Source organism: Talpa occidentalis, unplaced genomic scaffold (assembly GCF_014898055.3).
Source record: "Talpa occidentalis isolate TD23 unplaced genomic scaffold, MPIMG_talOcc4v2.1 talOcc4.7, whole genome shotgun sequence".
Lineage (NCBI taxonomy): Eukaryota > Metazoa > Chordata > Mammalia > Eulipotyphla > Talpidae > Talpa > Talpa occidentalis.
Genome location: NW_023605083.1, coordinates 38,836,567 through 38,863,865, shown reverse-complemented (window position 1 = coordinate 38,863,865; position 27,299 = coordinate 38,836,567). Strand labels below are relative to the sequence as shown.

Here is a 27,299-nt window from a genome sequence, read left to right as displayed (position 1 = left end):
TAAATAAATAAATAAATAAAATAAAGCGCTTATCATACCAGGGGTTGTCCTGGGGGATGCAGAGATCATAATGAGAGATAGAAGGTTACCTGGCACTTGGAAACAATATAAAGTAGTGGGAAATTCCCCCCAAAAAAACTGTGAAGAACATGAGATTTGGAATCAAACAGATTCACCTGGTGTATAATCTCTTGTCATGTAACAAATTATCACAAAACTTAGCATTTATTATCTCAGTTTCTGTGGGTCAAGAATCTGGATATGGCTTAATTGAGTCCTCTAATTCAAGGTTACTTACAGACTGCATTCAAAGTGCCAGCTTGACAGTGAAAGGATCCACTTCTAAGCTCACTCATGTGATTGTTGGCAGGGCTCAATTCCTCCTAGGCTGTTGCCCTGAGCTACTCATTGGCTATTGGCAGGTCTCAGTTTCCTGTGATGTTGGACCTTTCCAACATGGCAACTTGCTTCATCAAGGCATGCAACTTGAGAAGTAAAAGTAGGAATGAGGAAGCATACATCGTTCTATGCATGTTGTTTGCTGTGGTCTAGGGAAGAAAAAGTTGATGTACTTCATAACAGATGAGTCTACCTCACAGATCCTGGGACTCAGGAGTGCTGTGCAGAGGTTATTACAGTATCAACGGGTAACCAGAAAGGATGATCTGCCCATTCCAGCAGAAAATCCTTAAAGTGAACCTCTAAAAAAAAAAAAAAAAAAGTATTTTTAAAAAGTGTATAAGATGTGTAGATTATAAATATTTACAGCTTTTATCCCAGTTTATTTCTCCATTTACCAGATGCATTTATGGAAGGCACATAAAAGGTCTTAGTGGGAAGGAAAAAAAAAGAAATCACAAAAGCAATTAAGAGAGCTCAAATAATGGGGTTTATGCCAGTTACATCAAGGATCCTGCATATCTCAGAGACCCTGAAGTTTGTAATATCTCTGATTGGGAGTAAATTATGTTACCATCAATATTTTATTTTACAATAAAAACAAAAAATGCAAATTGAGAAGAAAAGAGTCTGTTATCTACGTAAAAGTCAGTCTTTGGTACCCTAATCAAATAAGTTGCATTCCCTCAGTTTTGCTGTAACATATTCATCAGACTAGCTGGCAGGAGCTGAGAGCTAGGACTTTTTCTGAGATTCAGCAAATGAGGAGGAGAGAGAGGTATCAAAGAAAGCAGACGACAAAGAGTAGTTAAAAATCACAAGCGGGCCTTCCCTGGTGGCCTAGAGGCTAAGTCTCAGTGCTATCAGTACTGCCTGAGTTCAATCCCCAGCCAGGGAGCTAAGCCACATGGAGCAGCAGACCTCTCCTGCCCCACCCCCTGCTCCACTTAGCAGTGTATTTCAGTGAATCCACATATTCTGCTCCCCACTGTCTCTGGTGAATCCCCTCCCTCCTTGGCACCTCTGGCCTACACCCCAGTTCTTCTATGCAAAATAAATACATATTAAAAAAATCTCAAGAGGATAAGACCAAAATACCTAGGGTTGGCATTGTTGCTGTCACTCTGGGAACCCATCGGCAGGAGGTGGTAATGCAATATTAACACCATGGCAAGGAAACCCTCAAGTGATGTTATGACTATCTTTAAGCTACCCTCTAGGGCCATGAGAAGCTTACCCTTCTTGCAAGTTCCTTATCTTTGGGGGACTGTCTCCCAATGTTGCCACAGAAAAATGTAATACTATGAACTCAATTCAACAGATATTTATTAAACATCTTTTAGATAAGGCATAGTGAGAGGATATAAAAGTAAACAAAGCACAGTTCCTATCTGTAAATAGTTTATAAAGTCATTAAAAAAAATCAGTGACAGATAATGAGAAGGACCAAACTAGGGCTGTAAATATGGAACTGAGTGGGAAGGAAAGGGACAATCCCCTTAACACTTCCACAGTGTTAAGGAACTAACAGTGATAAAACTTAGTACATAGGGCCTCCCTGGTGGTGCAGTGATTAAGTCTCAGCACTATCAAGCTATTATCAGCCACTGTGGCATAAGTTTGAGCCTTGGACAGGGAACTAACCCACATGGCTCAGCAGACCTCTCCTGTCTCGCCTGCTTTTCCCCTCAGCAGTGTATTTCAGTTAGTCTGCCTCTTCTGTTCCCCACTCTATCTCTGGTGAATCCTCTCACCCCCTGCACCACTGGCCTGTACCCCAGTCTTGTATGCATAAATAAATAAATCTATTTTAAAAAAGACTAATCAGGCCTCCCTGGTGGTGCAAGGGGTTAAGACACAACCTATGAAGCTAACCGCAGCCATTGCAGCACAAGTTCGATCCCCTGCCAGGAAGCAATCCACATGGCGCAGCAGACCTCTCCTGTTTTGCCCACTGCTCCCCTCAGCAGTGTATTTCAGTCAATCTGCCTGCTCTGTTCCCCACTCTGTCTCTGGTGAATCCTCTCACCACCCTTCCCCCCCGCCCCACACCTCTGGCCTATACCCCAGCTCTTGAATGCATAAATAAATCTTTAAAAAAAATCATTCTAGTGAAAATGCCAAGTAAAGCTGGGACAGGTTACTGCTTCAACACTAAGAAAAACTGACAAAGGGAGAAACTGACTCTACTATATTATGATGCATTGGGGCAGGGGTAAAAAGGTCCTCTTTATGGAATAGAAAAAAATAAACTCCATCTAAACAATGGATTGGAAATGAATTTGTTTTATAAATGAGAGGACTGAGGGTTGTATCTGATTCAGATATTCTGCAGCGTATAATAAAAGAAGAGGAAATTGTACTGAATCTCTGCCTCCTGTGATTTGAAGGCCAGGCCATTGTGAAGAAAAACAATGCATTGAAAGAAATTTCTTAATAGAACGTTTTTGGATATTTTTATAACCATTAATAAAAAATGTTTTTAAAAAGGAAATAGAGAGTGACAGTAACTAGAAAAGGATTAACTGCAAAAGTCAGCACCTTAGTTTCAGTTACCTCAGTTATGTGGCCTCCATCACAGGGCCACTGTAAGTGAAAAAAAGGCAGCAGATGTGAAAGCATGAAAGGTAAAACCCTTTTCAAACAAAATAGATTATCTTTGGAATTGGGGCAAGGCCTCTTGGTAGATGCAGCAGACAGACGTGAGATTCTGTGTGATGAAAAAAGCAAAATTGAGGTTAATATCTAAGTACTTATGTAACAAAAAAGAAAATTAATTTTTTACAATTTGTAATAGGTGACACTAAAAATAAGATAATAATTGATAATTTTTTGGCAATATAGATCTACTAATGAGGAGGACATTCTTTTGGGGACTATAGATTTTGCTTAGGTGGAGTTCAGAATATCATCAAATACATTGTAAATGTTCATATGTTAATGCTGACCTGTGATGAGATGTATGGGTCTCATCTGTCCTTTCACTCAGATGGACACTGCCAAATACTGAGATCAATCCATCAGCATGTGATTCAACAGAGCATATTTATAGCTTGGAAAGCATTTATATAAATTATTTTAGATTCTGCTCTTGATATTTGCTCAAAAAATCCTAATAAAACTTTATCACTACAAAGCTATCAAACTTCTGATGTGGTAGGCAAGGAAAAATAGCAAGCTTCTAAATGTAATCCCAATGTTAAATAGCCGTGTAAATGACTGACAGATTTAATTTTAAAATATAATAAGCAATGGGTTAAGAGGCAACCTGTGAAGCTATCCGCAGCCTCTGCAGCACGAGTTCGATCCTGGGCCTGCCAGGGAACTACACACATGGCGCAGCAGACCTCTCCTGTCTTGCCGGCTGCTCTCCTCAGCAGTATATTTCAGTCACTCTGCCTGTTCTGTTCCCCACTCTGTCTCTGGCAAATCCTTTCACACACACCCCCACACCTCTGGCCTGTATCCCAGTTCTTATATGCATAAATAAATAAATCTTTAAAAAAATGTATGAAGCTGCCACTGGTGTAAAACACTATGACTATATGATGGTTAGGACATCTGTAAGTAATCAGAATTTTGGGGCCACCATTTAATGATAAATTCAAATATTTCTGCAAAGTATTTTCTGCAATGAATGATAACCATACACTTTAAACACATTACATTTTCCTAAATCTTGTAAAAGACTTAAAAACTAACACTTTTATCTGCTCCACATATATTTTTGCCATCATTGGTTGTAACACACCTTAGCAGATTCCACTTCACATTGTACTGAATTTGTGTTTTCTCAACTTCCTTGAAAACATTTTTATGTGGAATCATTTCACACAGACTATTCAAAAAGACTGGTTCTTCAGTCACTTTGAATTCAGCATTGACTTGTCAAATAAACACCAATAAACAGTACTGGTAACATGGAGTCAACAGGAGCCAAGGACAATGCTTGAAATAATTTGCTTTTGTGTAGAGAACTCTCAAATTACTAAAAATGGATTGATATATGAACCAGCAATTCCACTCCTAGGAATCTACCCAAAGGACACAAAAACATTAATTTGAAAGGAAACCTGCACTCCTATGTTCATTGCACCACTATTTACAATAGCTAAGATACGGAAACAACCTAAATGCCCCCAAACAGATGACTGGATCAAGAAGATGTGGTATATACACACAATGGAATATTACTCAGCAAGCAAAAGAGATAAATTCATGCCATTCACAGTAACATGGATGGAGCTGGAAGGGATTAAGTGCAATGAAATAAATCAGAAGAAAAAAGACAAATATTGGATGGTTTCACTTATAGGAGGAATATGGGAAATCGGAACAAAGGGTCAGAAAAAAAAAGACAAAACTAGCAGGCAAACTATAGAACTGAGAAATACTCCAGGGATGGGTCAAAAGGGGAGGAAAGAACACAAGAGACTATGGTGATGGCTCAAGGATGATTTAGTGGTGGGAATTTTATGGGCATTACACCTGAGGGGAGAAGTCAAACATACAAAAATAAATACAATGTAAAAATAAATAAATATAATTTTAAAAGAGAAAGAATTTGCTTTATTTTTTTAACTGTCACATTTTTCTTGCTGGGGAAATAAAACAATCTCACCAGCTAAAAAGACCCCTCTCTTGCAGTACAGGATAAGACAACATAATTTATTATTGAGCAAGCACCAATAAATTATATGCATATAAGTTAAACTGAAAATGACTGCAGAGTTAGGACAAAATCTCACATAATTTATACAGAAATGCAGAAGGAAAAGCATTATCTCCTCAAGAGACAGAGGGCTGTATCTCTTGACAATCTCCCATACATTTAAAAAAAAGATTTATTTTTACATGCAAGAACTGGGGTGCAAGCCAGAGATGCAGGGGGTGAGAGGATTTACCAGGGAGAGTAGGGAGCAGAACAGGCAGACTGATTGAAATACACTGCTGAGGGGAGCAGCGGGTGAGCCAGGAGAGGTCTGCTGTGCCATGTGGGTTGCTCCCCGGCCTGCCCGGGATCAAACTCGTGCAGCAATGACTGGCAAAAGCTTGATAGTGCAGTCTTTAATCCCTGCGCCACCAGGGAGGGCCAAAGCAAATAGTCTTATACAATTTTTTTTTCCCCTTTGGACACGTTTCTTCAAATGCTACAATCAAAATTCCTTTACATGGTACACCCAGGAGTACTAAGAAACACTAAGGGTTCTTTAATTACCCCAACCATTCTGGGCCCTACACAAATGTTTCCTTGCATTTGGAGACCGCTAGACCTTTGCTGACCTCAAACAAAAAGCAACCAATTATTTCACCAACAGGATGGGTTAAGTCAGAAACAACAACACAACAAAAAACAATTTGGAAAGTACAATCTCATAGGAGAGATACACACACCTTCCTAGAACAAAAGCCTAGACCAACTTGTATAGATTTTAGAGGGATTATTGTAACCAAAGAGCTGTTGAAAGAAACTGGGAGTTTAATGGCTAGTGGTTTTTCATTCATTGTTTTACGGTATTCTCCCACTGACTGAGCTATTGCTGGGCAAAGAGGAACCAACTTCTACCTTCCACTGAGGTGAAGTAACACTTTCTTGAAGAAAGACACATTGGGTCCTGTAACTTGCTGATTGTACACACCAGTGATAACTTGTTGGAATAAGGAGCCAATTCTGAACCCATATATGACATTCTCAATAAACTCCACCCCTGACATGGACTCCACCACCACCTTCATGCTGGAGATATCTCAGGCATAGAAGATTATAAATCCCAGCGTGCCATGAATCTGACTTCCTAAATGGGGGATTACTGAGAACTAGGGGTGGAGTTAAGCAGCGATGCTTGGGTTTATAATTGAATACATGTGGACTCTGGGCTCTCTGGCTTTTGGCTTTTCACTTGCAGCCTGGTGTCTCAGTTTAGTTTAGTTTAATTAATTAGTTTATTTATTTTATATTCATTTTTTTATATTTTTTTACATCACTGTTTATTCTTAAACAATATTTGCATCCCCCCTCAGGTATAGTCCCCATAGAATTTCCTTCCCCAATACACCCGTGCACCATCACCTCAGTCCCCTGTGCTCCTCCCTCCCTCCCTCTGATCCCTCTCCCTCCTCCTCCCCTGCAGCATGTCTCTGATTTATAATTGTCCATTTTTGCTTTGTTGTGTTTTGTACTGTTACTATTTTTTTACACTGATGTCTTATTTGGTTCCCCTATATTCCTGCTATAAGTGAAACCATCCGATATTTTTCTTTTTCCTTCTGGCTTATTTCACTGAGCAGAATTCAGGTATCTAAGTTTAGAGGGTATTACTGGTAGGATGAGCCAATCACTCTCTCTCTGCTCCACTCCCTGCCCCCGCCCCACCTTTTTCGAATTCCCCTGGTAAATAAACCTTTTTTAAAAAAATTCTGTCTGGGGCCTCCCCGGTGGCGCAGCGGTTGAGCACTGGGTTGCGAAGCTGCCTGCAGCCTCTGCAGTGCCGGTTCGATCCCCGGCTGCTCCCCGGCCACCAGAGGAGGGTCCCACATGGCGCGCAGACCTCTCCTGCCGCCCGCTGCTCCCCTCAGCAGTGTACTTCGGTCCTTCTGCCTGCTCTGCTCCCCGCTCTGGCTCTGGTGAATTCTCTCACCCTCCCGCACTTCTGACTGTATCCAGTACTTGTATAAAATAAAGAAATCTTAAAAAAAAAAAATTAAAAAAAAAAAAAAAAAAGTTAATTTCTATCTTTTAAAAAAAAAAAAAAAAAAAAAAATTCTGTCTGAGTGTCTGCTTTTGGGTCTTTTTTTTTTTTAATAAAGATTTATTTAAACATGCACTGGGTACAGTCAGAAGCGCGGGAGGGTGAGAGAATTCACCAGAGCCAGAGCAGGGAGAAGGACCGAAGTACACTGCTGAGGGGAGCAGCGGGCGGCAGGAGAGGCTGCGCGCCATGTGGCAGGGGAGGCTGCGCACCATGTGGGACCCTCCTCTGGTGGCTGGGGAGCAGCCGGGGATCGAACCAGTGCTGCAACGTCTGCGGGCAGCTTCGCAACCCAGCGCTCAACCGCTACGCCACTGGGGAGGCCCCTGCTTTTGGGTCTTGACTTGAACTCTTAAGCCTATGAGTGAGGACTCACACCCAGGTACCCCCACTTCACCCAGGGGCTGCCTGGGTGCCCTATAATATTATAGGGGCTGCCCTATAATAAACTTTTTACCCTCCTAACCTCATTTAAATAACATTTCTGTATATTAATAATGTTTCTGTATATTAATTCTCACTTTGACAAATGGCCTCTGAAAAAGTATGCCTAGGGGCCTCCCTGGTGGCACAGGGGTTAAAGTCTCAGCAATATCAAGCTATTGCCAGCCACTGTGGCATGAGTTCAATCCCCAGCCAGGGAGCTACCCACATGGCACAGCAGACCTCTCCTGACTCGCCTGCTGCTCCCCTGAGCAGTGTATTTCAGTAGATCTGCCTGTTCTGCTTCCCCACTCTGTCTCTGGTGAGTCCTCTTACCCCCTGCACCTCTGGCCTACATTCCAGTTCTTATATGCATAAATAAGTAAAACCAAATTTTTTTTAAAAAAATAAATAAAAGAGTATGCCTATAGCCTGGTCCCTGGAGGCAAGTAACATGTAATTTCCAAGTGGGAAAGACAGCAAGAGGACAGATGACAGACCTTTTACAGCCTCTCCTGAGGAAAAATTGAAGTTCCTTTGTAAAGCATTTTTATAATTCTCCCACTGCATTTGAGATGCTATTCTTTAACAGAAAGATAGAGTATGTTAGCATTATTTCAAAACAAAGGACTTTTAGCAATTAACTGTCACATGTTCTTTTTCCTTATTTCAATATGCATTCAGTTTTCTTGGAAAGGATGCACACAGATTTTAAAGGTGTTTTCAAAAATAAATAATACTCCAATAATCTGCTAATTTATTTTCCTTATCACAAAAGGACACATCCCTTCAGGACTGGGGTCAGAGGATTTAGGGACCCATAAAAAGCTTTTCTTTAAGGGTTTTGTCCTCTATTTCTATGACAACGAGCCTTTGATATGCAAAATAACTGCCGTAGGGAGATGGGTGTGTAGAAATTGCTTGACAGCATTAAGTTTTGAGAACAGAGAGATAGGGGTGGGAATCACGAGAGAGGGTCAGAAAAGATTATGGGATAGCTGAAGACTTTAGGATATGTAAAGAATTGGGATGCTCAAATTTTCAACTTTAAGCTGTTTGTGTAGTTTCATTTCTACCCCTTTCATTAACCCCAGAGCTTCAATAAAAGCCTGCCATTCAAATGCCACCCCTGAATAAAGAAAGAATAAAATAAGATAAAAACAAAAGCAAACAAATGCCTCCTATGAGATGTTTTGAGGAAGGATAAACAATTTCACGTCTAAGTTAGGAAAAAAAAAAAAAACAGTTGAAGGAGGTGAAATACCAGTGAACTGCAAATTCAGCAAAGGCTAGGGACTCAGGATAAATCAAGCACCTCCCCAAGCCTAGAAGGCTCTGGGGTGGCACTGAACTTCCCATTGAATGTGGGGTAAAGGGCTAGATAAAATTTTATTTAATCTCAAATGGAAAGCTGACCCCCGCAACTGACATCTGTTTCTTTTTTTTTTTTAGAGGCATGAATTTTTATTTATTTATTTGTTTTTTGTTTATACATGCACTGGGTACAGTCAGAAGCGCGGGAGGGCAAGAGAATTCACCAGAGCCAGAGCGGGGAGCAGAGCAGGCAGAAGGACCGAAGCACACTGCTGAGGGGAGCAGCGGGCGGCAGGAGAGGTCTGCGCGCCATGTGGGACCCTCCTGCGGTGGCCGGGGAGCAGCCGGGGATCGAACCGGCGCCGCAGAGGCCGCAGAGGCTTCGCAACCCAGCGCTCAACCGCTGCGCCACCTGGGAGGCCCAACAACTGACATCTGTTTCTAATGAAACGCAGATAACTTGTTTTATCTCTGGGGTTCTACGTAGAAAGCAGGAAGGCTATTTGGTGGGCCCTGTGCAGACAAAAGTTTACACAATCTCTTACCTAAATGGAACAAGCTGCAAAGAAACTATATAAAATGCCTTTTTTTTTTCTTTACATGTAAGCCAAAGGTTCCAAAGACTTTGTCAAAACTAGGGCTTAATGGGCCTCCCTGTTGGCGCAAGTGGTTAAGATGCAACCTATGAAGCTGTCTGCAGACTCACAGCAGGAGTCCGATCCCCGGCCAGGGAGGTACCCCAAGGCGCAACAGACCTCTCCTGTCTCACCTGCTGCTCCCCTCAGCAGTGTACTTCGGTCAGTTTGCCAGTTCTGTTTCCCACTCTGTCTCTGGTGAATCCTCTCATCCCCTACACCTCTGGCCTGTACCCCAGTTCTTGTATGCATAAAAAATAAGTCTTTAAAAAAAAAACTGTCAAGGTCATTTAAAATAAAGAAAACCAAGAAATTGTCAGAGCCAAGAGGGGCTTAAGGAGACAAGACAACTAAGTGTAACTAGACAAGACAACTAAGTGTAACTAGACAACTAAGTGTGTTAGGGGGAAAGGATGTCCTGAGTTAATCCCATACAGGCTTTGTGGACCCCACCCCCACTCCAGACTAAAGCCATCAAGACATTGGGAAAGACAAATCCCATCACCACCAAAGGGAGGGTGGCTGGGACCTGAGGGTGGAGTTGGGCAGCCAGGTTGGATATAAAAACCAAACACGTGGGCCTTGGGGTCTCTCTGGCTCGCGATCGCTAGCCTCCTGGCTTCACGGCTCCTGGCTGGCGGCCAACTCTGAGAGCGCCATTTTGGGATTCCAGATCTGCGGATCGGGTAGGACTCATTTAAAACTTTGTCTCCCACTTTTCTCCCTGAGCTGTACATTTCCTCATTTCCCCTTCCCTTGTAAATAAACCTTTTATTAACCTTTCGCGTGTGCCTGCAGTAGAGCATTGATAAGTCCCTTTAAGCGCTCGGGTGAGGACCCACAGTCAGGCACCCCGTTTTGTATCGGGGTTGCTCTACAACAAATGTACTACCCTGGAAGGAATCCCAGAACAGAAGGACATAAGATAAAAACTAAGGAAATCTGAATAAATTGTGTACTCTAATGACAACATATTGGTTCAGTCTTACAACAAATCAGCCATTTGTTATAGATGTTAATAATAGGAGAAATTAGGTGTGGGCTATATGGAAACTGTGCTATCTTCACAAAAATTTCCATAGGTTTAAAGTTGTTCTAAAATTAAAAGATTATTTTTAAAAGTCAAGTAATTTACCCAAATTTGTACAGCTAGTAAATACCGAGACCAACCCAAACGACTTCAAGTCCTGTGCTTTTTCCATTATAAGACATCCTTCCAACTTTACTCTCCCCAGTATTAATGTGTGACTAGACAAGTTCCTTAAGAGCAGGAAATTTCCTTTTTCTTTTCGTCTAGCACACATTCCTGGTGTTCGGTAAACCAGGTTTAGTTAAATATTCACACACACACAAAAAAAAAAAATCACAGAGACCTGGAGAATCTGAGCCCTTCAGGGACCCTGATCAGGTCCTCACCCACCATACACCCTGCTCCCTCGCGGCTCCTCGGGGAGCGGCCGGGCCCAGAACCGGTCACCCGGTTCTGCAGGGTCCTGTGCTGCCATCTCCCGGCGGCGGGGAGTCGCGGCCTGCCCGGGTGGTTTCTCGGGAGCCTCCGGGGCCGCGGGGCGGGGTGTGCGGGAGCTCGCGGGGCTGGTGCGGAGACTCCAGCGATCATGAAACTTCAGAACACGCGAAACAGCCACGCAGGTCCCTCCACGCGCGCCCAGGGCGAAGACCCTCTGCGGTGCCCCGGGCCTCCTGCTTCCACGCCGGCCCCGGGTCTCGTGACGTGCAGACTTCTCGTGGACCCACCTGCACAGGTACGAACCTGACTTCTCCAGCTCGTCTTGCAAAACCCGAGTCTCGCGCTCAGGACGCTGCAGGACCCGCTCCACCTCCAAACCGTGCGCTCCTGCCGGCCCGATGCCCCCGCCCGGTCCCCTTCGCGGACCGCGGACACTCCTTGCACTGGACCTGCCTCCCGGGGCGGCGCGCGGCTGCCCTGGAAGCCCCTCCGGGGAGGCTCGCAGCGCGCGGCGCCCGGGGGAGGGCCAGGTCCGGTTCGCAGCCCTGGGGCCAGCGCTCTGGGCCGGACATGGGCTCCCCCGCGGCGCGCGGCCCGGTCCGTCCCGGTGGGCCGAGGCCGGCCTCGGCCCCGCCCTGCGGACCTGTCATCACAGAAGCCGCACGTGGCCGGGGTGGGCCCTCGGGCGACCTGCAGCCTCACTTTGTCCCCGCCGCCATCCATTGGGGCCGCCGCCGCCAATCAAAGCCAGCGGGGCCGGGCGGGCGCGCCGGGCCGGGTGAGGCCGCCGGGGAGCCGGGGAAGGGGCAGGGGAGGCTCCGAGCGGGGAGGGGGCTCGTGGTGGAAGCGGCCCTGGCACCGGCTCTGCCAGGCTGGAAGCCGAGGGGGTGGGACAGGGCGAGGCGGGGACATCAGCAGGGGGAGGGGGTCGGGGATGGGGCCAAGGACTAGTGGGGACTCCTGGGAGGGGGGGGCGAGGGGGGCCGAGGGGCGGGGCTCGATAATAGGGGTGGAGCCCGAAGAATTACAGAAACTAGGGAAGGGGACGAACCGGGGGCAAAGTAGGAGGTGGGACAAGGGAGTGGGCGGACCCGGGCGTTGCGGGGGGCGGGGCTCGGGCCAAAGGGGCGAGGTTTGCAGGCCGAGGCTGCTGTTAGGGCCGCTCGAGTCGCTGCCCCAATCCACTACCTCCCCAGGTGCAGCGGGACTGGCGGAACTACAGGTGGGGCAGGGTGCGCGTGAAAGAAGGGACAAGGACAGGGGTGCGCTGGAGCAGACAGGAGGAGGTGGGGGCACGTTAGGGGAGGAGAGGATCTGGAGACGGGGGGGGAGGGGAGAGGGAGACCTAGTTGGGGGAGGAGTTGGGGGCTCGCTGTGTGGGCGGGAGGGTGCACTCTCCCGGGGCCCTTGTGGGGGAGGGGCGGGAGTGCTTTGTGGGAGTAGGAGGTAAATAGTGAGGGGGCGAGGTCGGTTTCTACGTGTAGGGTTGGAGGCGATACTTAAGGGGGAGGGGATCTGAAGGCGCTTTGGGGGAGGGGGTGTTGTGTGATGGAGAGGGCCTGGGAGGCTACGGTGTGGGGGAGCGAAGGGGCTGTGGAGGAAGAAGGGATGGGGCTTGGGTGCTGCATAGGGGAATGGGCTGTAAGCCCCAGCTGAAGGGGCATAACCCTTAGTGCTTTGGGAAACTAATAATCTGGGGGCCTGGTGGAGATTGCGGGAAGTTGTTTGTTTCCTGTGCTCTAGGAGTGAGAGTGAAGGAATTAATAGGGTGAAGAAGTCAGTCTGTAGTGCACCTGGCTCTGCAATTCCTAACTCCACCTTCGGGCCTGAGTACTCTTAGAGAGGAGTCAGGTCCTGCTGGCCACCAGGGTACGTGTGACTCTACTGTGTCTGCTTTGGATCTGTCTGTCTGAGACTGTGGTTTCTTTCCACAGCTGATGTCCCTGAGGACCCTTCCCCCATTCGGTTCCTGTTAGCCGAACCCCCCCACCCCAGTTCCTGTTCCTCCCAGAGCTTGCCTTGGTCCCTGTCTTCCCCCACCCCCACCCCCACCCCCCTTTGCCCTGCCCTTATGCTCTGGGTGTGCTCATTTCCCACTTCCTTCCTCGCCCTGGGGCCTGGCTTGGTCCTTGCCCGGCTAGGAGCTGTGCCCTGCCTGGGACTTTGTACTCAATGGCCAGAGACCCTAGTAACCCACAGCAAGGCCCAGACCCCACCCATACTACTAACAAGGTCTTCCAACAGCCCTTCAAGTAACTAGTAACCACATTTTCACCTCTTGCCACAAAATGATTACCCTCACCTTTTTACTGAAAGGGAAACCCTAGGGTCCTCAAATATTCTGAGCTTCTGTATGACAGGGGGGAAATAGTGAGAAGTATTGAGGATCTTTGATCTGTTTTGAGAGGTGGGCCACTATTATAGGCCAAACTCCAAAAAGGGTGTGTTTCTAGTCTCAACTAGGGGAGGAAGGGGGAATGACTCTACATCCAGACTTGGAAACTGATTGTCAGAACTATGACTCGGGGCTAGTTATCTATTTTAGGGGGATTGGGTTCCCTGAGGGGATTTAATGTAAAGCCAGAGTTCTTTTTACTCCTGGGCCTGCTGGGAGAGGGTGGGAAAGGCCTCCCTTGCACACTGTGGTTGAATGAGTGTGACAGAGTTGTTGAAAGGGGCCCCCAAGCCAGCCTCCTCTAGATGAGACTGAGACTGGCTGGGGAGGGGGGGGTTGGGGGGAGGTGAGGCCAGACAAAGCCATGGGGTGGGGTGGGGTAAAGGAGGGCAGCCTGAAGCCTTTTGAGGAGGAGCTGATTGCTATGGTAACATAGCTTCCCTTACTGTCTCTCTCAGACTCTCTGAGAGGCAGGCCTAGGGCAGACTCACTCCAGCTTCCTCTGGACTGAGGCATTTGTGTGAGTGGGTGGGGTTTGGAGAGAATGGGCATCAGTTTGCCTTGCTTTGGCTGGAGTATATATCCTTTCTTCTTCAGTACTAGCAGTAGGGCAGTCAGATGCTTGGGCTCATCTTCTGAAAATGGATATGTTTGAACAGCAACCGTTGGGATTACAACAGTATAAAACCAGAGTTGAGAGGCCTTCAGTTGTTGTTTATACAAACTCAAATTCATGGTCAAAAAGACTGATTTTTCTCCTGGTCTCCTGGTTGCTGTTCACTCAGTCCAGAGCTCACTGTTTCTTTCAGTGAATGTTTATTGAGCACCTATTATGTGACAGGCAATGATGATGATTCTAGGAATACCAACATCAACAAAATAATGTTGCTGTTCTCATGGAGCTTCCATTCTAATAGTGGGAGAGAGAAGTGTGTGTGTGTGTGAGTGTGTGAGAGAGAAATCTGGTGATAACTGCTATGAAAAATTAAGCAGAGTAAGAGCTAGGTAAGGTCTCTTGATTATATTGTGCTGCTTTCTCAGGGCCCACTAAGGCCTGGAACATCTTTGATCCTTATCCCTAAACTATTGCCCTCTGATTGCATAGATAGAGACAATAAGATAGAACAAGGGATTGTTTTTTTCATACAGTGTTATGTGTCTACCTTTCTTCCCAGTAGGTATTTACTAAGGGCAAGTGGGCTCTTATGTCTGCTACTTGTTAAGGGTGTTTAAAATGTCTTTAATTCTATCCCTTAGCTTTAGGGAACCAGCAAGGAAGTCAGTCCACACAATGGGTTCTTTCTAAGGGTTTCCCCCCTGTTCTGAGGTAAGGAGAAGGTAGCCTAGAGGAACTAAATGTTCTTGCTTGTCCTTCTTAAGGCTAGGGCACAGGAGGAAGTAGGGGGAAGGGAGCCTCCTTTTTACTATCCAATGACAACCTCAGGGCCCACAGCACAGGCAAGGTAAAAACAGGGACTGTGGGCCTTCTGTGGTCGCTGAACTATAGAAGAATGGGCATACACACACATCCTTCTTCTGGAGGCACAGCCAGGAATATGATCCAGGACCTCAGTTTGAGTCTTCCCTCTTTCAGCTCTGGTGTTTGCTTCTTGTTTCTGTGGAAGACTGGGAGAAATGCCTTCTGCACTCTAAATTGTCTGATATGTCACAAATGCAGAGGGACAAGTAGACAGAGCTATCTATTTTCTTAGTTTGCCCCTAGAACAGCCCCTCTAAAAAGTGTCTTTTAATACCTAATCCTTGCAAAGATTTCCACCCTGGTAAATAGAATTAGGAATGCTGGTTCTGCTGCCATTTAATTTGACTGGGTCTGGGCTGGGCCTGGGGCCTGGTGACTCAGGGGGTGGGTGGGGAGTTTCGAGGGAGCGGTGAGTCATGGGGGTGAGCTCTATCACAAGAGTTGGGCACATTTTCCCCACTCTAGGCAGAAGCCTTCCTATCCCACTTGCCCTAGGTGTTCTGTGTCCTGGAACAGGGGCCTATGAATAGAAAGAGCACAGGTAGAAGAGATGAAGCAGCCTAACCTCAGAATGGAACTTCAGAGACAAAGAATGATGCTTAGTTCCCTGAATTAAAATGTATCCCTATCTCAGGAGCCCTTGGGGTCCCTTAAGTGAAGTAAAAAGAATATCAATACAGAATAAGAAAAAGAAGAATACCACCTCTCAGTGGTAGGAGATAAGATTTCACTTCGGGACTTTTCCATCTGCTCTAGCACGAAGGAAGCTTCCTGAACCCCAACAGTTCTCTGGTCTCTGGAGCTGTGGTTTGCAAGGCAGGTGAATAGGAGTGGGGATATTTGGGGTCTGGTGTGGGAATAAGCAGGATGACTTTGAAGGCTGTCAAACCCTGTCTATGAAAGCCCTCGGGCGTCCTATTAACCAGCCTCGGAAGTGGAAGGGCGGGGGTGAGAAGGAGGAGGCTTGCTCTTTTGAAAAAGGGTTAAAAGGCAGGGCAGAGGGCTGTTTTGGACTCTGGCAGATGAGGAGTTAAAGGAGATGGGCGGGGCGAGCCTGGGTAGGCCTGCCCCTCCTCGGACCAATGGGCGTGCGTCTCCTGGAAGGGGCGTGCCCGACTCTTGAAGTCTTGGGGAGGCTGGCCTCTTGTGGGCCAATGAGCATGGTCGTTGTCCTCGGGGGGCGTGGCCTCTGGGGGGCGTGGCGGCCGCCGCCGAGGCGGTGGGGGTAGTGGGGCGCTGGGCGGGGCGGGCAGCCCCATCAGCTGGTAGGAAATGGCCTGTGAGTCAGAGGGGCAGCCGAGTCGGCAGCGCGGAGCCTGGGCGGCCACGGGGAGGGACAGTCGCGGGGAGGGGCGCGGCAGCGACGGGGGGCTGCGGGCTCCAGGGCCCGCTAGTGTTGCACACGAAGCTGAACAGAGAAGAGCGTAGCAGAGCAGGGCTCAGCCTGAGCCACCCTTTGTCTGGGTTGGGGGCCCGTGGCAGGGGGGACTGGTAATTCGAGGGAAGGGGACGGGACGGAAGGGCCCGGAGCAGCGGCCGCCGCGGCAGAGCCAATTTGGGAGCGGGGTGAGTGTGTGCTAGGGGAAAAGAGCCTATCTCGGAAGCTCCAGGAGGGAATGGGGCCTGTCCCGGGCTGTGGGGAGGAAGGAATGAGAGAGGACCTGGGTGGCTAAGCAAGGGGTGAGGGGATCCCCCAGGACACGAGTTTGGGAGCTGGGATGAGTCTGCCAGGATCAGCTTGGGGGTGGTGCGGAGATCTGCTCCCTCTCCCCTGAAGGTGGAGGATCTGGGCCATCAGCCAAGGAGTTGGTGAGAGAGCAGAGATTGACCTTCCTACTTACTGTGGTGGTCCATGGGCACAGCCCGTGTGGATGTGTGTAGGAATATAATGTACAGCAGCAACTGGCAGCAGTTCTCTCTAAACAGGATGAGGGTGGAAAGCACATGGAGAGGAAGTCTCCTTCTTGCCACCACCCTCCTTGATCAGGATAGAAATGGATATCTTTAATACTGAAGGGAAGCAGAGCCCGGGAGCTTGTACCTGTATCAACACCCACCTCCCAGGCCTAGCAGGTGTCTGAGGGTACAGACCCCGTGGTATACTGGGACTTGTTGTTTTTGCTGGTCTTGCTCCCTTGGCATGTTGGGAGCTGTAGTCCTTGCCAGTCACAGTCTGGCACAGCTGTTTGACACCAGCTGCTGCCCACCCCTATACAGAGAGAGGTTTGGCCTGTCCTCCCTGCCCCCCCCCCCACTGCAGTCCTGCCCCATGAGTCAGCTTGAAGCCATGGTCTAGAGCCAGACTGGCTGGGTGGCAGGGAGTGAAGCTTAGAGCTTTTCATTGACAGGGCGGGACTGAGAGGGCTCTGGGATAATGAGCAGATGCCAGGCACACTGGGGTCAAGTAGGGCATCATGTCATCACCTGGCTTCTCCCCAGGGCAAGGGTTCAAGAAGCCATTGGGATGACCTGCATGGAAAAGGCCCTTCCTGAATCTGTATGGTTTGGGCAGAAGAAAGAAGGGGTGGAAAGGAGTACACGTTGTACCCTGACAGCACTGCCACTGGCATGCTGGCCTTTCCAGCCACCCCACCCACCACAGGAAACCAGAATTTTCTTAGGGATCCCAGTTCTAACAAGAATTTGGTGAAATAGGATAGTGTGATGGGAACTTGGTGTAGGAGAGCTTTTCAGTCCCTGGGTGCATACCTTCCCTTTTTCCCTGCCCCCCTCCCCCAACTCCTACCTCTATTGTTGCTGGTTCTCCCTATACAATTAATCTCTCTGTTGCTCTCATTCTGGGAGTTTTCCTCTGCACTGTTAGGACTGCTGTCCAGATCTCTGGGGCTTACATTTCACTTTTTTTGAACCTTGCTATGTCCTTACTAAGAGATGTCTTACTCACAGGAGCAAGCAGAATTGTCACTGGGTGATAGGAGAAAGTGATGTTGCCATAGGTGAGACCTCAGAGGAGAGAGAGGTAGCTGTAGTCTGGGGTAGCCAAAGTGGGCTTTCTAGAGGGGAAGTTGTTTTACCTAGCCAGGGAGGAAGGGCAGGCATGTAGGGGAAATGGTATTGTGGGTGGCAGGTAACATAGGTACTGTCCCAAGCAGAAGCTTCATCCTGGAGGTAGTATTTCCTCCCATGAAGGAAGATGGCCTGTCACCCAGAATAGACTCCTGAGGGTGGACTAATCAGTGAAGGCCATCTTGTGCCTTGGCAGAAAAGCAGTGGTTTGGGTTTTTGGATTTTGGGTGTATGTTGGAGGTTTTGGGGAGGAGTAAAGAAGTACTCAGAGTTATTCCAGCTTTCTGACTGTCACTGTCTTATCTCTAGTTTGCAGGGCCTAGGGGGAGGGGTAGGCCGGCCCTGCAAGTGCCTTCTGGCCATGTCTCCTCCCCACCAGACTTGTTTTTGATTAGATTTGTTGCCTTCTGCTGGGGCAGTTGGGAGTTGAAGGTTGAAGGGCTGGCTCTGAACCTCAGAGGAACAAACTGATGGGGTCTGAATTTCTGCAAACCTTTCCCTTTAGGGTTCTGGGCTGGCACTTATCCATATGAGAAGGAGTTGTACGACTTGGTGGCCTTGACTAGGATGGCTGAATTCTTGCTCTGGCCACCTCTCATCTGACATGCTCTCTTGGATCCTGGACTATCTTATCCCCCCTCCCATTCAGCGCAGGAAGCCCCCAGGTGGTGGACCAGACAAGTGGTCATCTTGCCTCAACTCACTTCTCACATACTTTGAGCCTGGATCCCAAGACTGCCCCTTGTATCTGAAAAAGCTTCCCTTAAGAGAGGAGGATGTCCTAGGGGAGTACTCACAGCCTACAGCTAGAGAGAAACCTTGTCATTGGCTTCAGGGATCCTGAGCTTATGTCTGTTCTTCTCTCTTCAGGGTCTGGCTGAGACCAGGAGCTGCACGGAATGGTGGCAGTCACCTTGCCAGTGCAGCAGGCATGGACCAGACTGCAAGCTAGGAGAGCAAGACATCAATCAGGAAGAGAGAACATACAGCTAGGCTTAAGGCCTCTTCATCGGGGTAAGTATCGGGGAGAGGAAGGAGATGCAGGCCCAGTAAGAGCCCTGAGCTAAACATGTCACCCTTTCTAAAATTCTGGGGTGGCCTCTACATTCTGTTAATCCATCTGGATATTTCGACTCCTTCATACCAGGGACCCCACAAGATCACCACTTCAGGCGAGGGGAGGGTCTGAAATTCAGCAGGGAGGGAGAATACTCGTTCATTCCTTTGACCACCTTTTCTTTTCTTCTCTTGCACAGATGTCCCCAGGCCCCCCAGCCCAGGCCCAGCATAAAGGCTGTGGGGGGGGGCCCCCCTGACCCAAGGGGGGGCTTCATGCGCCACGTGCAGGCGGAGCCATCTCCATCCTCAGAGCCAGAGGCTGGCCCTTCGCAGCCTGCAGTCAGGCAGGGGGCCCTCCAAGGTGGCCTGCTCATGGGCTACAGCCCAGCAGGGGGGGCAACATCCCCCGGGGTCTACCAGGTATCCATCTTTTCCCCTCCAGCTGGTGCCTCCGAGCCTCATAGGGCCCTGAAGCGACCTGCCCCACCTACTGAGGGTCCCCGGGAACTGAAGAGAGGCCCTGGGCTGGGAGCCAGAGAGGGGCTACCCCCTGAAGAACCATCTACTGTGGGGCTATTGGGTCCAGAGGAACTGGGGCTGGGGCTGGGTGTGGCCAGCCAACATTTCTGCCATCATGGCCTCTGCGTGGTGGAACAAGGAGGTAGCTCCACCTTACCTTGGACTTCAGGGGCCCCGAGTCCTCCCGGGCACCCATCAAATGCTTCCTGCAATACTTTGCACACCAGAGACTGGGCTTCCCCAGATCCAGGGGGACAGGGGTCCCTGGGGGAGTCCCCAGGGCCAGCCCCTCCGGGCCAACTGCACACACTTGACACTGATTTGCACAGTCTTGCACAAATAGGGCGTAAGAGCCCAGTGGCTGGGGTGGGCAATGGGGGCAGCCCCTGGCCTAGGGAGTCCCCTGGCACTGCCAATGGGCACAGTCCCGAGCACACACCCCCTGGCCCTGGACCTCCAGGCCCCTGCCCCACCAAGCGAAGGCTGCTTCCTGCTGGAGAAGCCCTGGATGTCAGCTCTGAGGATGAGGGGCCAGCCCCTCGGAGGCGCCGGGGAACCCTGGGCCACCCTCCTGCTGCCAACAGTTCTGATGCCAAAGCCACACCCTTCTGGAGCCACCTGCTGCCTGGGCCCAAGGAGCCTGTGCTGGTAAGCCAGGAAAGGAGATCATCTACACTTAAGTAGGAAGAGATGAAGGCCTGGGGGGAAGTTCCTAGGAGAGCTTATGATGGACCCCTATTCCCTAATACACCTGGCCTCTGCCCCATCTCTTTTCCCAATCTTCTTTTCCTTAGGACCCAACAGACTGCAGTCCCATGGGGCGGAGGCTGAAAGGTGCCCGTCGCCTGAAACTGTAAGTGATCAGCTTCTCCCCTCTGCCCTGTCCCTAAAAATGGAGGTAGAAATCTATAGTCCTCTTTCCAAGCCCAGGGAAGGAGACCGCATGCCTAGGTCTCCTACCTAGGTAGGAGACCTAGGTAGGAGACCTAGGTAATGACAAAGAGTGGGACCCAAGGACATGAGCAGATACTCCAGGCTACCTAAAGTCAACCCACTGTGTCCCCTCCCCTACCAGGAGCTCCCTTCGAAGCCTCCGGAAGGGGCCAGGCCTGCTGAGCCCACCCAGTGCCTCCCCTGTTCCTACCCCCGCCGTCAGCCGTACCCTGTTGGGCAACTTTGAGGTAGTTCCCCTTGGACTTTGTGTTTGGTGGGTCCTGGGGAAAGTGGGATGGTGGAGTGTGGCTTGTATGGATAAGGAAAAGAGCTGGCTTATCTTTCATAATATGTTTTCCTCACTCCTTCCCCAGGAATCATTGCTTCGAGGACGCTTTGCACCATCTGGCCACATTGAGGGCTTCACAGCAGAGATCGGAGCTAGTGGATCCTATTGTCCCCAGCATGTCACGCTGCCTGTCACTGTCACCTTCTTTGATGTTTCTGAGCAAAATGCCCCGGCCCCCTTCCTGGTATGACCTAACCCCAATTCAAAGTGAGCTCATCAGAAGGATGAGGGATTGGGAGGAAGGGACAGGGGAAGGGAGTGTCCTTTAGGTGTTTCTCCCCTAGGAGACAGTCAAGGCCAGGTGAGGAGAATGCTAATGTGGGAAGGGGCCAGGTTCCAGAGTGAGTGATTATGGAGATAGATGAATATTTAGAGCCTTTCCTTGACTGATAGCTCCATGACCTTCTCAGGGCGTCGTGGACCTGAACCCCCTGGGGAGGAAGGGTTACGGCGTGCCCAAGATGGGCACCATCCAAGTGGTGAGTTTTGCCTCAGAGGGGGTGAAAGTGGGGAAAGATTAATAGCTTTTCAACCCTACCAATCTTGCCTCTCCTGCCCCCAGACCTTATTTAACCCCAACCAGACTGTGGTGAAGATGTTCCTAGTGACCTTTGACTTCTCGGACATGCCTGCTGCCCACATGACCTTCTTGCGCCATCGTCTCTTTTTGGTGCCTGTGGGTGAGGAGGGAAATGCTAGCCCCACCCACCGCCTCCTCTGCTACTTGTTGCACCTCAGGTGAGGACAGGGGCCAGAGGCAGCTGGGGAGGCCCAGGTATCCTTTCCCTAACCTAGGTATCCCTTTCCTGGATAGGATCTCTTTGCTTCTCTACTGTCTGATTTCTAACTTTGACCACCCTGTCCTCCCTTAGGTTCCGGAGCTCCCGCTCAGGCCGCTTAAGCCTACATGGAGACATCCGCCTGCTTTTTTCCCGCCGGAGCCTGGAACTGGACACAGGGCTCCCCTATGAACTGCAGGCTGTGACTGAGGCCCCTCACAATCCACGTTATTCACCTTTGCCCTGATTGCCAGGACCCTGAATTCATGTGGGCCAAGGACCTGCCCATCCTGCTCCATCCTGGACAGAGCAAATACGTGGAGAGGCGGCGAGAGACCCTTCAGGCTTGAATTAAAGCCCTTGCCATGTTCATGCCCAAATTGATTATTTGGGCGTTTAAAGCGTCTGATCCTTACCACATCTTCCCACCTCTGGGTACTCTACATGCCTGCCCCCTCCCTTGGATTTCCCAAGCCAGCTTAGGTAGTGGGGAGGAACCTGAGTTACTCTGAGGTTATCCCATATTCCCAGGCAAGTCATGCCAGCGTTGCCTCCCTGTCCTGGGCAGGGGCCACTTATTATTTTATTTATTTTTAATTTATAATTTATTCAAATTGGATTGCCTTGGTAACCTCCCAAACCTGAAAATTGGCATTGCCCCTCCTCCTTTCTCACTCTCAGATATTGATCTAACCTTAGGAGTTGTAGAGGCTGATGTAGGAACTGGAAGGACTGCTCTCCCTCATTTGAGGACAGAAAGTTTATCCAGAAGGACTGAGTCACTAGCCAAAGACTCAGCTTCCCCTGTGCTTCTATTCCTTTCACTTCCCCTGTGATTCCTCTCTGAAAGCCAATTTGTGTGTGTGTGTGTATGCAGAAGTGTGCATGCGTGTGTGCGTGCGTGTGTGTGTGAGAGAGACATGCACACTCACACGCACACCCGGGGGTTAACACCCTTCATCTAGGGTTCCAGGCTCTAGTTGTCCCTTTCTTCCTGCCTGTGTCTCCTTGCTCTGGGGTCCTGACTGAGGAAGGTATTCAGGGACAGAGTCAGGGCCAAGGACTGGGGTGCCTCCTCTCATCTGGCCAGACTCTGACCCACCTACCTCAGCTGGGGTGAGGGGTACCCCTCAAACTCAGTCATGTGGTTTCCAACTACCCCATTTCCCACTCCAGACTCTGACCCAGCCTCAGAGCTGACTCCTGGGGCTGAACTGAGGGGAACAAGCATTTGCTGAAACTTGAAAAAAAAAAAAAAAAAAAAACAGGAAAAAATTGTACCTGGTACTTTTTTTTAGAAAAATAAATTCTTGTTTGGAAACTTGAACTAAGCTCTACTTTTTTTTTCTGTTGGGGAGATCATGGGAATGGGTGGGGATGGAAGCCCTCACTGAAGCTGGGACTCTGCCCTTTTGTCTAGGAAGGAGGTACCAGACCTGAGACCATGATATGATGTCTTAGGTGAGGCCCTACTGATTCTTATGGCCTGGTCTTGCTCTTCAGATAACGAGGTGGGGTGTTGAGAAAGTTTCAGCCATAAAAGTTGAACCCTATATATGTGGATTTGGATTCTGATACTAGTTCAGTGGCTAATAATTTCAGCCGCTCTGAGCTTCAGTGCCCTGACAGGTATGCAAGTCTCTTAGAGGATGTACCGGAGCATCAGGCACGTGTGTACAGAGAGATTCTTCAGACCAGGATGAACGTTGGGGCGCTGTATGCAAGTAGACTGGGACTAATAGACCCTGACTGAGAAGAAATAGAAAATACTATGGTGCCTTGGGGAAAGAGGGGAGGGGTAAATACCAGTCCAATCACCGAGCAAAGTTAGTCCCGGTCACCATAGCAACGGGAATGGGGTCAGTCCCCAGTGGGAGGGCTGGGCACAGCGCAGCAGGACTACCGAAGAAAGTCACTATGGCAACCATGGCAACGAGTCAGCGCCAACCCCCTGGTCGCTATGGTGACAGATGGGGGGCGATTATACGCTCAGAAGGGTAAACTGAGACGCAGGTGGGAATAAAAAATTCGGTGAGAGGTGTTTCTTGGCTACCTGCAGGCGGAAAATAGATTCCATTTAGTTCACCAAGTCCGGGGTAGTGGGCTTGATCTGCGAGACCCAGAACATACTCCAGCTTTGGGCCCTTTCTAGGTCTGCGTTTCCCAGGGAACAACTTGATGCGCGCTCTGCTCCCTAACGCTGATTGGCTGAGCGTGGACCCGGGAAGGACAGCCGGAAGTACATCCGGGGGAGTGGAAACACGAGCGGAGCGGCTGTGGTCCGTCTAGCTAGAGGGGCCGCTCCGCCCCGCGTCTCGTTGGTTCCGGAGGTCGCTGCGGCTGTGGGAATGCTGGCGCGCGCGGCGCGGGGCACTGGGGCCCTTTTGCTGAGGGTGAGAGCGTGGCGACCCTCTCGTAGGGTCTGACTAGAGATCACCCGGGTCCAAAGGGGGAAACGAGCGGGATTCTACGTTTGGGGAGAGAACTGGGGTCAGAGTTCATGGTCCCCACGTGTGACCCTCTCCGAAGATCCTTTAGAGTCGCGTTTTGGGGAGATGCCTCCGGGGCGGAGTGACCCGCGCCGGGGGTCTCTGCTAACCCTCCTCTTCTCTTCAGGGCTCCGTGCAGGCTTCTGGCCTCGCTCCGCGCCGCGCTTCCTCTGGATTGCCCCGAAACACCGTGATACTGTTTGTGCCCCAGCAGGAGGCCTGGGTGGTGGAGCGAATGGGCCGATTCCACCGAATTCTGGAGCCTGTGAGAACCTCTCCTGCCCTCTCTGGGCCAACCTGATGCCCAATTCCCTCAAGACTTGCGCGTGAGGCCTGACCTTACTTTTTACTTCCAACGCCCCAGACCAAACCTGGCAGGATCCAGGCTGCTGACCGTCATTCCCATGCTACCACATTTCCTATTGTCTTAGCACCCCACCGGCCTTATTGGAATGTTCCCTACTCAACTTCTCAGCTCCACAGTCTGCAGGGAGAAGGCTACACTCTTGGATCCCATTCCCTTGATTCTCCCTTACATTCAGATCCTCAGCCTTACCTTCCTATCATTTTGGGCTTCCCTAACAGTGATACCCCCAACCTTCTGCTTTTCTGGCCATGTTCCATATGTTGATTCCTTACCCACCCCAGGCATAGCTTGGATCCCAACCCTACAGCCCCCATCATTCTGAGTATCCATGACTCCTCTTCCCAAGGGCTTGAACATCCTCATTCCAGTGTTAGACCGGATCCGATATGTGCAGAGTCTCAAGGAAATTGTCATCAATGTGCCTGAGCAGTCGGCTGTGACTCTCGGTGAGGGGTGCAGGGTGACACGGGTGGTCTGAGGCCTTTAGGATGTGGTTGCTGAAAGTTGGGAGCTCAGGAGAAACAGCTGATTGGGACCTAGAGGCCTGACTTTACACTTTTTCTCTCCTGCCCCTGCAGACAATGTAACTTTACAAATAGATGGAGTCCTTTACCTGCGAATCATGGACCCTTACAAGGTATCTGCCCCTGCTTTATTCAGCTCCTGAGTTGTTCTGTTTACTGAAATTCTATACCCAAGCTTCTTACACTATCCATGCCCCTTTCAGGCAAGCTATGGAGTGGAGGACCCTGAGTATGCTGTCACCCAGCTAGCTCAGACTACCATGAGATCAGAGCTTGGCAAACTCTCTCTGGACAAGGTCTTCCGGGTAAGGAGATCTGAGCCAGAGTAAGGGTTTGAAGGCACAGGACTGGCACTTTCTCTCCTTTCTGGGGAGATGGTTGGTTGAGACTCATACAATAAAGCTTGCATTTCTTTTCTTCTAGGAGCGGGAGTCCCTGAATGCCAGCATTGTAGATGCCATCAACCAGGCTGCCGACTGCTGGGGCATTCGCTGCCTCCGTTATGAGATCAAGGATATCCATGTGCCACCCCGGGTGAAAGAGTCCATGCAGATGCAGGTGGGAGCTAGGGAGGGGTAGGGAAGAGGACTTCAGGATGCTCCAGTCAGATAGGGAACTGGACTCCCTTTCTTATTGTAATGGGTACAGTTATAGCTCTATGTAGGACTTTACCCTGGGTTCTTGTTGATGGGGGTTTCTGGGGGTTTGCAGGTGGAGGCAGAACGTCGGAAACGGGCCACAGTTCTTGAGTCTGAGGGGACCCGAGAGTCGGCCATCAACGTGGCAGAGGGAAAGAAGCAGGCACAGATCCTGGCCTCTGAGGCAGAAAAAGCTGAACAAATAAATCAGGCAGCAGGTCAGCAGAGTCAGCAGGTCAAGGCTGAGGGAGGAGGCAGGGCATGGTGCTTTGAGGGTTGGTGCTGAGACAGGAGCTTTGGGATCCTGTCAAGCTTCGGGTTAAGCCAAGCTCTATTTCTTTTCTTTCAGGTGAGGCCAGTGCAGTTCTGGCCAAGGCCAAGGCTAAAGCGGAAGCTATTCGTATCCTGGCTTCAGCTCTGACACAACATGTGAGAGGCCCCTAAATGGGAGTGGGGGACAGGAATTGACAGTGGGAGAGGTTCTATCATCTACCTTTGGGAGAAGTTCCTGCCTTTGTGGGTTCCATTGAGCCAGATTGTATAATCTCTTGTATTGTGATAAGAGGATATTGCATATCCTCTTCCCAGGAAACTGATTCCTCCTCTCCTGCAAAACCCCAACCTGTGATCTTTGATTTTATCCCTCCTTTAACCACAGAATGGAGATGCAGCGGCCTCGTTGACTGTGGCTGAGCAGTATGTCAGCGCATTCTCCAAACTGGCCAAGGACTCCAACACTATCTTGCTGCCCTCCAACCCCAGCGATGTCACCAGTATGGTGGCTCAGGTTAGAGGACCCAGTAGAGACTGAGACCCCGTGACCATCATCACCACTTACATATCATAAAGTCCTGCTGAGTGCCCTGAGACCCAGATCGCCCTTCATTCCCTCTAATGCACAAGCCCCTAGGAATGACAGTGCCTCACTCACAGATAAGGGATGTCCTTGAGATTCCCTTATTTTTTTAATTAATTTCACATACCTGTACCAATATTCTGAGGGTGCCCTGGTAGTTTGTAAGATTCCTAGATCTGATGATAAAGCTTATAACAGTTAAGACTCAAGGGAAAAGGAAAAACAAGCTCACCGGCCCAGCCTCACCTTCCTTTTAGCCCTTGGTGACTTGTGCTACACCTTTTGCCATGTGTCCTCATGGCTCTCTCTTGTTCTTCTCCTCAGGCCATGGGAGTGTATGGGGCCCTCACCAAAACTCCAGTGCCAGGGGCCCAGGACTCAGTCTCCAGTGGAAGCAACAGAGATGGCCGGGGCACAGATGCAAATCTTGATGAGGAGCTTGATCGATTCAAGCTGAGTTAATGGAGCTGGGTTTGGCCAGGGAGGCTGGGGACAGGGAAGCAGCACTCCCAGACTCTGGTTCTAACCTCCCTGTCGAGATTTTGGTTATTATTTTTTTATTTGAACTTTAATCATGTAATAAACTCATCAGTGACAAACGAGAGACTGTCCTCTTTGATTGGGGAATGAAGTTGGGAAAGTCACCAGTGTTTTCCTTGGCTGTCCACTCACACCCTCCAGCCATCGGGTCATGGAAGCTGACTCTTCAGTGAGCAAAAGGAAACTCATGCACAGCGAAATCATCCTTTCTGAGAAACAGTGGGAGAGGGTGTCTACTGCCAGCTGGACAGTGTCCCCTTCTGTTAAATGGGACTGTGAATTTGAGGTAGGTAATTGGGGTGATTTTTCATGGAAAACAGGACTATCCTGGACGGTAGTACTGTAGGCTCTTCAGG

General features: G+C 49.5%; 3 protein-coding genes across 12 annotated transcripts in view; 2 read left to right on the top strand and 1 right to left on the bottom strand.

Moving 5' to 3' along the window:
* Positions 1-18,699, bottom strand: part of UNC13B (unc-13 homolog B) — a 208,664-nt gene extending 189,965 nt beyond the window's left edge. For 2 of the 6 annotated variants that reach the window (XM_037494598.2, XM_037494601.2), the window contains exons 1-3: positions 11,292-11,331; positions 2,956-3,109; positions 299-701 (exon numbers count right to left, since the gene is read on the bottom strand). In XM_037494598.2, the coding sequence (XP_037350495.1) occupies positions 299-356 (58 nt within the window). In that variant the 5' untranslated portion in view covers positions 357-701; positions 2,956-3,109; positions 11,292-11,331. Of the gene's footprint in view, positions 1-298; positions 702-2,955; positions 3,110-11,275; positions 11,381-18,687 lie in introns of those variants that run through there. The other 4 variants (XM_054689551.1, XM_037494599.2, XM_054689552.1 and 1 more) reach the window with 4 other exon arrangements.
* Positions 11,712-22,856, top strand: ATOSB (atos homolog B). Of its 5 annotated transcripts, none has more exons than XM_054689554.1 (9): positions 11,712-11,766; positions 18,761-18,904; positions 19,147-20,116; positions 20,263-20,321; positions 20,544-20,649; positions 20,776-20,934; positions 21,161-21,229; positions 21,313-21,488; positions 21,623-22,856. In XM_054689554.1, exons 3-9 carry the CDS (start codon positions 19,223-19,225, stop codon positions 21,774-21,776), a joined length of 1,617 nt encoding a protein of 538 aa, XP_054545529.1. In that variant the 5' UTR covers positions 11,712-11,766; positions 18,761-18,904; positions 19,147-19,222; the 3' UTR covers positions 21,777-22,856. The 5 variants fall into 5 exon arrangements, with proteins under 5 accessions (XP_054545529.1, XP_037350504.1, XP_054545530.1 ...); XM_037494607.2 differs by lacking the exon at positions 11,712-11,766 and adding an exon at positions 12,122-12,210; XM_054689555.1 differs by lacking the exon at positions 11,712-11,766 and adding an exon at positions 16,124-16,142.
* Positions 22,857-23,828: 972 nt separating this feature from the next.
* STOML2 (stomatin like 2) lies at positions 23,829-27,003 on the top strand. Its single transcript, XM_037491787.2, has 10 exons — positions 23,829-23,922; positions 24,146-24,283; positions 24,732-24,831; positions 24,964-25,022; positions 25,113-25,214; positions 25,333-25,467; positions 25,621-25,765; positions 25,897-25,976; positions 26,206-26,334; positions 26,728-27,003. Exons 1-10 carry the CDS (start codon positions 23,878-23,880, stop codon positions 26,863-26,865), a joined length of 1,071 nt encoding a protein of 356 aa, XP_037347684.1. The 5' UTR covers positions 23,829-23,877; the 3' UTR covers positions 26,866-27,003.
* The last annotated feature ends 296 nt before the right edge of the window (positions 27,004-27,299 follow it).

Excerpts from the sequence above, each read along its gene's own strand:
- ATOSB (XM_054689554.1), top strand. The coding sequence starts at position 19,223 with ATGCGCCACGTGCAGGCGGAGCCATCTCCATCCTCAGAGCCAGAGGCT. Across the intron at positions 21,230-21,312 it reads AGATGGGCACCATCCAAGTG|ACCTTATTTAACCCCAACCA; the intron begins GTGAGTTTTGCC and ends TCCTGCCCCCAG. Across the intron at positions 21,489-21,622 it reads TGCTACTTGTTGCACCTCAG|GTTCCGGAGCTCCCGCTCAG; the intron begins GTGAGGACAGGG and ends GTCCTCCCTTAG.
- STOML2 (XM_037491787.2), top strand. The coding sequence starts at position 23,878 with ATGCTGGCGCGCGCGGCGCGGGGCACTGGGGCCCTTTTGCTGAGG. Across the intron at positions 24,832-24,963 it reads GCAGTCGGCTGTGACTCTCG|ACAATGTAACTTTACAAATA; the intron begins GTGAGGGGTGCA and ends CTGCCCCTGCAG. Across the intron at positions 25,977-26,205 it reads CTTCAGCTCTGACACAACAT|AATGGAGATGCAGCGGCCTC; the intron begins GTGAGAGGCCCC and ends CTTTAACCACAG.